At 36.1% G+C, this 8,032-nt stretch overlaps 1 protein-coding gene across 1 annotated transcript; it reads right to left on the reverse strand.

Annotated features, from left to right (window-relative positions):
• Positions 1-3,252: 3,252 nt before the first annotated feature.
• LOC113537872 (homeobox protein Hox-C13a) lies at positions 3,253-7,586 on the reverse strand. Its single transcript, XM_026932548.3, has 2 exons — positions 5,720-7,586; positions 3,253-4,350 (listed from the first exon to the last, which is right to left on the reverse strand). The coding sequence occupies exons 1-2, from the start codon at positions 6,261-6,263 to the stop codon at positions 4,091-4,093; spliced, it is 804 nt and encodes a 267-aa protein (XP_026788349.1). The 5' UTR covers positions 6,264-7,586; the 3' UTR covers positions 3,253-4,090.
• Between the last annotated feature and the right edge of the window lie 446 nt (positions 7,587-8,032).

Genomic DNA, 8,032 nt, shown 5'->3' on the forward strand with positions numbered 1-8,032 from the left:
GTAATTCTGTATAAACTCTTGCAGCAGCTCATCAAAACACCATAACAACCAGTAAAGCTTTATCAAAGAGATAAACCTACAAATCAACTATCACTCCTTTTCTGTATATTTCTGTAGTTTATGAAAGGATAAGAAACAGGAGAATGTTTGTCTTTTACACTTATATAAGCCTATTTGATTTGATTTCTAATTTGATCCGATTTAACAAAAACAAGAAGGAAAATTAAAAATGCAGTTTGACGTAAGATGACGTTCAGTGTTTATTAAAAGCATAAGAATAAGAAATGTGTGACTTTATCAGAAAGCCTTAAATAAATAAAGCATGAGCCCATTACAGTGCTCAAGCCTGAGAGCTAAACGAAGACATTTCATCCATTATTAATAACGCAAAGTCGTCCTTATGTGCACGTGACTAAAATGTAAACAACACATTGCTGAAAACTGAATCCTCCATTTTCTTTTTTCTTTCTTTTTTTTCTTTCTTTTTTTTAAAATTTATTAATACTTACCAGTCACAACTAATATTAACCGAGCTGCCAGTTCTGTTTCTACCTTTTTTTCCCCCTATTTTCCTATTTTTTTCTATTTAATTTTTGCTTTATTCAGTACACATTCCTAACAGCTGACCTAATATCTAAAATAAAGTCTAATTTAATATTATCTTATATGTATGTAAGTTGAAGGTAATTAAATATTATAATGAATACATCGTTAATAGAACGCCATTTGCGCATCATAATCACAATATAGACAAACCTGGAACAGTTTTTCTTTTCAGCTATGTTCAAGTAATCTTAACATAATCATGTTTTATGTAAACCAGATCCCAAAGTGCCATTATGACACAGAGTTTTATGTGTTTTATGTGTTTAAGTGCTACCAGACTGTGACTTAGTGAAAGTCTGCTGATTAAAGTTAGAATTAAATTCAATGTTAAAAGTTAAAAGACAGTTTGCCAAATAAAAAACACAATCTTTTCTAATGTCATCATTTAACAAGTATGATGTTGTTTCAATTCTGTTCAAATGAATTTCTTTTTAAAACACACACACACACACACACACACACACACACACACACACTACTGCGTTTACATATCCCAGTGAATTATCTGCACAATGAAATTCATTTTGAAATAAATCTCTTTAAAAAAATCAACTGGAACATTTAGCCTGAATGTAAACGCTATTCACAGGCAGCTCAGTACCTCAGCACTCTCTCTCACACTCCATTAAAGTAAATAAATATGCAGAGATCATGTACAGACATCAGTAGTAATCTGAATTAAAGAAATCTGTCTTGCGTAATAATGAATCCCAGACACACTTACCTGTTTTGGGTAAAATCTAAATGTCCTGCTCATCACACACTTCCAAACTCCAGGCTTCTCAAAATAGCAGTGTCTTGGAAACTCGCTGTTTGGTTAAAGACCTGTTTCCATGTTGGCACTTCCATTATTTGTCTTTCTCGTCGGACATTAAATCTCGACATGGAGGAAAAAAAGAGACTTCACAGCTCCAACTTGTCCAAGTCACTGTGGCTTTCAGGCTGTGCGTGTCTTTACCTGTTATCCGCCATCAAAATACCACAGTATATGACCTGAGGTCGTGTAAAAACACTGATTTTACACGCTGCGTTTACACTTAATAAAAGAATGACAAAGAGGAAATAAAGCAGAGTTTTAGCGCAGTTGGTCTCAGTTTTAGTTTCTGTTCTATAACACACTCAGCACGAAGAGAGGCTAAAAAAAAGAAAAGAGAGTTATGAGTTGAGAAAATTAGATGTTGGGCTGCGAATAAAGTATAATATAAAATCATATAATGAAATAATCAAAGTGAATGTGGAGCTTTTAATGTGCTCCTATTGGACTGGATTTGAATATTTTTTAGTAGAAATGGCTCTTATGTACCGAGAGGAAACCCATACTTCCTCTGTTTCTGTGCTTGGGTGTGTGTGTGTGTGTGTGTGTGTGTGTGTGTTCGTGTCTCAAGGTCAAAGACTGCATAGTCATGGTCAAGGGTATCCAAAACAGTCGCAGAAATACACAATAGATGGCGAGACTGACTTTAAGGCTGGTTTTTTATAACCTGCGAATAGCAAAGTAGCACAAATGAGGAATTCGGAAATGTCACGTTAATGACGTCACACCATCAACTTTAGTGTAATATACAAATACGAAAAGGTGTTTATGTTAAAAAATTAAATAAGAGCATTACATTATTCAGTCTACTATTTTGTAGTCCAAACACGAATTCATTTTATATTTGTCAGTCGTAAATATCAGATAAAGATCAGTGTTCTGTGTCTAAGATCTTAGAAGTGTAAGACTGCATTTTATCTGTTAAATCCACTCGTGATCCGACCTACAACTTAACCCGAAAAAAAAACATATTTCTCTGATATAGAAAGCTTTATAAACACTGCACGGGGATAAAGTGTAATCATTGTCTTGATGAAATGAATTAGAATAATTTCCAGTGACTAAAGACTGAAAATGGACTTTAGTGATTTAGTCCAAACTCTCTGAAAAGATGAAAGATTTCCTAGAATTCCTCAAATAAAATATTAAAAAGGGAGTTGTATTTGATTTTGATCTTGTGGGAGCTTTATCCATGACTGATATATCCTAAAATCTCTAATCTGTAATCTACACTCTTATAGTATTGAGCACTCGTAAGGGTTCTTTGATTATTCTTCTCGAGAATTTAAATATTCTGTAGAGTGTTACAGAGTGTTTCTCTGTCAGAAAGGGATGGAAACAGAAGACTTTTAGGACGCTAAGAATCCTTATTTATTCAACGAACCCTTTAAGAACAGTTGAAGAGTGCTTTTTCTTTCCCCCTGGGAATGTGATCTCTAATTTTCTAGAAGCGTACATGTTTAATTGGTGTGTGTAGAGTGTCTGTATAGTGTCGTTATTATTAATGTTGTTGTTGTTGTTGTTGTTGTTGCTGTTGCTTACAAAACAGAAAGAATAATACAATGCTGAGTATCTTTTACTAAAGGAAATAAACTGATAGATCAACAGATTATTCAGCAAATTAAATTCATATAAACAAAACCCTCATTAACATAAACCTTTTTTGACTTGATAAGTTTATGAATAATGAATACGTTTCTACACAGAGGGTTATCAGCTCATGTATTCTGAATAAGTCTGAATTAGACTATAATCTTTATAAAATCACATTTAAAGAAGGTTTTACACACACACACACACACACAAAATGACAGACACGCTACAAAACCAAATGAAAATTATGCATTAATAAGCAATACTCTTTAATATCCACAAGGCAATAACAAAACATTCCAGTTTCATGACAGAGAAACATCCTTCAATGAGAAAAAAACGAGAATGACATAAAATACACGATAAAATAATAGCAATTTACACCTCCTGTCGCACGAGAGAGTCTTAATTAAATAATAATTATGCACGGCACTGTACAATATCACAGACGCAGCCTTGCAGACCTGCACATTTCGGGTCCAACACAAGACACACTGAGCTTTTTAAAAACGTGAGATTTATGAATATTTATAAGTAGATTTTTTTTCAACCACTTCTCACGCAAACTTTGTTTCATAGGAATGAATTAAAGCAACGCGCACTAACTTCGCCCCAAAACCCCGCTGATCTTAACTGTTCGGAACTTTACACACGAGTGAGAAGTTTTATGAAACAAAGTGAGAAGAAAACCCCAGTTTGATTTCCTTTATACAAATAAAGCCACTGAAACCTTTTAAATTTGTCTTTTGCTTTGAGGAGATCGGGAAATGTGTTAGGCCAGATCTTACCAGATAAATGAGAAGGAGAAGTTATTGTTTGTTTGTTTGTTTGTTTGTTTGTTTGTTTAACAGGAAATTGGTTCCTGTAGATTGAAGCTACTAGAATATTTGAATAATTGATTATGAGGGTTTTTGTTGGTTTGAACTTACACAATGCTAATTTCCGAGTGGCTGGGATAATCACAATTTACCAAAACGTCATTAATACATCAATAGATATGTCAATAAGGGGTTATTAATCTGCATTTTTAAAATCTTATTTTTATCTTCTGTTTTATGTTTACAGATTCGCCTCTCCTCAGGTAGCGTGCATGTGGGCGCTTGACTTCGACTTGCAGACGGTTTTCTTCTCTTTTACACGTCGGTTCTGAAACCAGATGGTAACTTGTCTCTCTGAGAGGTTAGTGATGGTGGAGATCCGTCGTCGTTTATCTTTGGTGATGAATTTGTTGGACGCGTACTCCTTCTCGAGCTCTTTTAGCTGGATCTTGGTGTAAGGCACGCGCTTCTTGCGGCCTCGTCGGTAGCTGCTGACTTCAGGTTGCAGTGGCACAACTTCTGCAAAAGAAAATAAAAAAACAGGTATAAGACATAAAACAGCACATCAGGATAAACAAAATGGACAGTCTGAAAGTAACCCAGCTCTAATTTTGTTGTTAATATTGAGTCAAATTCAACATTAAAGTCCCTGTTAGGGCGGAAACTATCATCACACTGCAGAGTTTGGATCATCAGACAGAAGCTTGGGGAGAAAGTGAGCACTAATATCACACAGTGTGGTGTATATAAAAGAAAGAAATAAATAACAGGCGCTGTTTTACGGTGTCATGTTAATAGACGGTATTACAGAAGACAATAGTGAGACAAACTGTAGCCCATTAAGCGCGTCCAGTGACCGCAGGGAATCTGCCACCTGGAAAACATCCAGATTTTTTTGGTTTAAAAGAAGAAGGGGGACCGACTATCATCTCTCTCTCTCTCTCTCTCTGTCTCTCTCTCTCTCACACTGTGTGTGTGTGTGTGTGTGTGTGTGATAACTTTAGAACATCCTTTGAATAAACGTGCTGTGGGCTCTAAGCAGGATTAAAGCGAATCACAGACAGAGGAAAAATAAACTCTGGAGCGGTTTTTAACAGTGTGTACTACAGTTTAACCTGCTTACACACGCACACACACACACACACACACATACACGCACACACATACACACACACATACACAGGCCTGTACACACAGCGCTACAGGCCCATGGCTACTGCTCTCTCGCTTCCTGTCTCTGAAATCTTAGCTCAAAAAATACCACAACAATAATAATTATAATAATACACATTAAGAATAATAATAATAATAATAATAATAATAACACAATAATAATAACACATTTCTTCAAACAGCTTTTACAGATAAAAGTGTTAATAATATTCAAACAATAATTTATGTGATGCTGCCAAAAAGCATACAAACAAAAACGTATAAATAAATAAATCTCAGAACGGTGAATATTAGCTCACGATAACGTTGCTGCATAAATTACTTGAACACACACACACACACACACACACACTTTTTGACGCGTTGCGTGTGAATCGTCGACATTCTTGGAACTCATGCCGAAAAAGATGCATCAGAATTGTAAATTAACTTTTTGTAAAACTGTTATAACATTTATAGGATGGAATTAACTTCAGCAGTGTTTAATAAACAAGTGTTTACAAAATGTATAAAAATTTACAAATGTATAACATTTACAAATTTTTATTCGTCTTTCTGTGTGAATGTATTGCAGTAACTATAAATATATACACTACATATACACACGAGCTTGAGTATTAAATGAATAAATAGAAAATATAAATTTTGTGTAAATTTGTATAGGTCAGATTTATTTATTTATTTATTTTAAATTGCTGCTAGCATAGCATATAACCTGGGAAAGGTGACTTCCAGAGGTGGCTCTGCTGAGTCTGCTCTTTGGAAAAACACACTTGTCCATCCCATCCGTTGCTCAATGCCCAGTGATTATATCCATCCACCGGGATTAAGCTCTCGTGCCGCACTTCTGGATGAGCACCGATTCCCGGCATCACCGCCATGTCCAGATATCCCGGGACGGTTTGGTAAGAGCCGGCAAAACCCGGGTAAAAAGCCAGTTCTTTGGCTCGGCTGGAGAGCTCTTCCCCGTGCTCAGGGTATTTGTCAGCGGGGTGATAAGAGCACGGCTTCTGCACATTAACACCGTGAGAATGACTCAAACGGCATTCGTAGTAGGAATAAGGGTAATTATAACCCAAAGATGCCCCGGAGGAGGGTGTCTGAGGCCCTGGACATTGCCTTCCGCCCTCCGGAGAGGAGATATCGGGGTAAATCGAGCCCTGGTGGGGCATAATAGTCCCAGAGTGTCGCCCTAGTCCGGGGTGAGAGATCAGCTCCCTGCAATGAGAGGCAGGACAGTTCCCGCTCAGTCCCTCCATGGCTTGTCTATTTTCATTCGTGATTATTTTTTGTTTTTGTTCTTCTTTTTTTTTGCAAATAAATAAATAAATAACCAAATCAAGGTCAGGTATCCACAACCATGAACGTCATGTCATGAGCTGTCGATGCTTTAAAAAAAAAGTCGACTAGTGCTCCGAAAGAGGGACACTTCACCTCTCACTTCCAAGCTCATTTTCTTCCCTTCTTCTTCTTTCTCTCTGCGCATGCGCGTCCGCCTAAGCCTCAATTCGTGCGATTCGTAATTAAAGACCGGCTCGAGTTTTTTTGCTGACACTAACAAGAAGAAGAAGAAGAAGAAGAGAAAGAGAAGCAGAAGGAAAAAGACATCTCATCCCTTTAAGTGGAAGCTCATACATAACGTTTCGTAGGATCATTTTAAATCTGAGCTTCTCATTGGCTGAGAAAAGAGAAGCCTTAAACTATAGCCTTAAAGGGGAGGACACCTCATTTACAGGAGGAAGTAAGGAAGTCACTGAAGGCGCAAAATCTTTTTCATAAAAATAATATTTGACTTCAATGCAGCTTCGATATCAGCAATATTATTTCGTGAAAAAAAGGTAAAGGTAATTTGTGCAAAAAACTTTACTAATTTTTACATCTTACATTTCAAAGCCTAACATTTCTGTTTGCTTGAATCTGAATAAACAAATTCAGCAGGTTATCCGTGAACAGAAATCACCATCTGTTAATGCAGAAAATGGTAATCTGTTAGAGGAACTGTTTTACAGGTAGGCTCTATACTCACTGTGAAAATGAAAACAAATCCTATAATGTTATAGCCTGACTAACACTTTAGACATATAAAAGGATAAATATTTACTTACAGCTGAAGAGAGAGAAAGAGAGAGAGAGAGAGAGATTGCAGAGTTATCAGGAACCTGTAAGGACTTTTGTGTAGAATTCTGTAGGATGAAGAGAACAAAACCGTTTCAGTTATGGTTAAAGTAAATAACACTCAAGTATCTACAAAGGAGAAAAAACTAATTTGGGCTGGGAGGCAAACAGCTCACAAATATTGACCATTCCTTCAAACGCCAGCTGGCCGGAGGTCCAAGGTCAAGGTAGAAACCCAGACAAAACAGAGTCGTAATCAGTCTAGACGGACATGAACGAACTTCACACTCAAACGTAGTGCAATTAAACCAGCTTTCAGTGAAACTTCCGGGAAAAAATAACGATTCAGTAAACCTGGAAAGGATTTCTAAACCTCTGAACCTGTTTGATTAAGAGCCTTCGAGCTTCACACCAAAGCAAACTTACAAACTCTTTTCAACCACATTTGTTTATACTGAGTGTAATTTTGGATGTAGCACGGCATTTGGATATTGTTACCAGATGTCTATATTATTTCTATTCTCTTAAAGAATTTTCTTTTTTTTTCCTAAGCAAAATCAAACCTCTATATACTCAAAATTAAAGCCTAATTTTAGATCTTTTGGCGTCATCGTATTTCTCTGAAAGCCATTATATTTTGAAGAAAAAATAAACAGTAAAAAAACATGCGAACTGATGAAGATATTGTACTGAATTAGCCTACAATTCTGCTAAATTCCGCATGTATAAATGTACGTTTATGCACATTAAGCCTTATCCAATGCATATCACGTAAGATACACGTGTGCTTAATATGCTTACACTTAAAAAATCTGCTTTTATAATATGTAGATAATATATGTAGTAGTTATTAAGTGGCGGTGAGAAAAGCATGTATGAGACATTTTCAGTCGTGATGAAAAATGATAAAATA

The sequence above is a fragment of the Pangasianodon hypophthalmus genome, chromosome 20, assembly GCF_027358585.1.
Source record: "Pangasianodon hypophthalmus isolate fPanHyp1 chromosome 20, fPanHyp1.pri, whole genome shotgun sequence".
Classification (NCBI taxonomy): Eukaryota; Metazoa; Chordata; class Actinopteri; order Siluriformes; family Pangasiidae; genus Pangasianodon; species Pangasianodon hypophthalmus.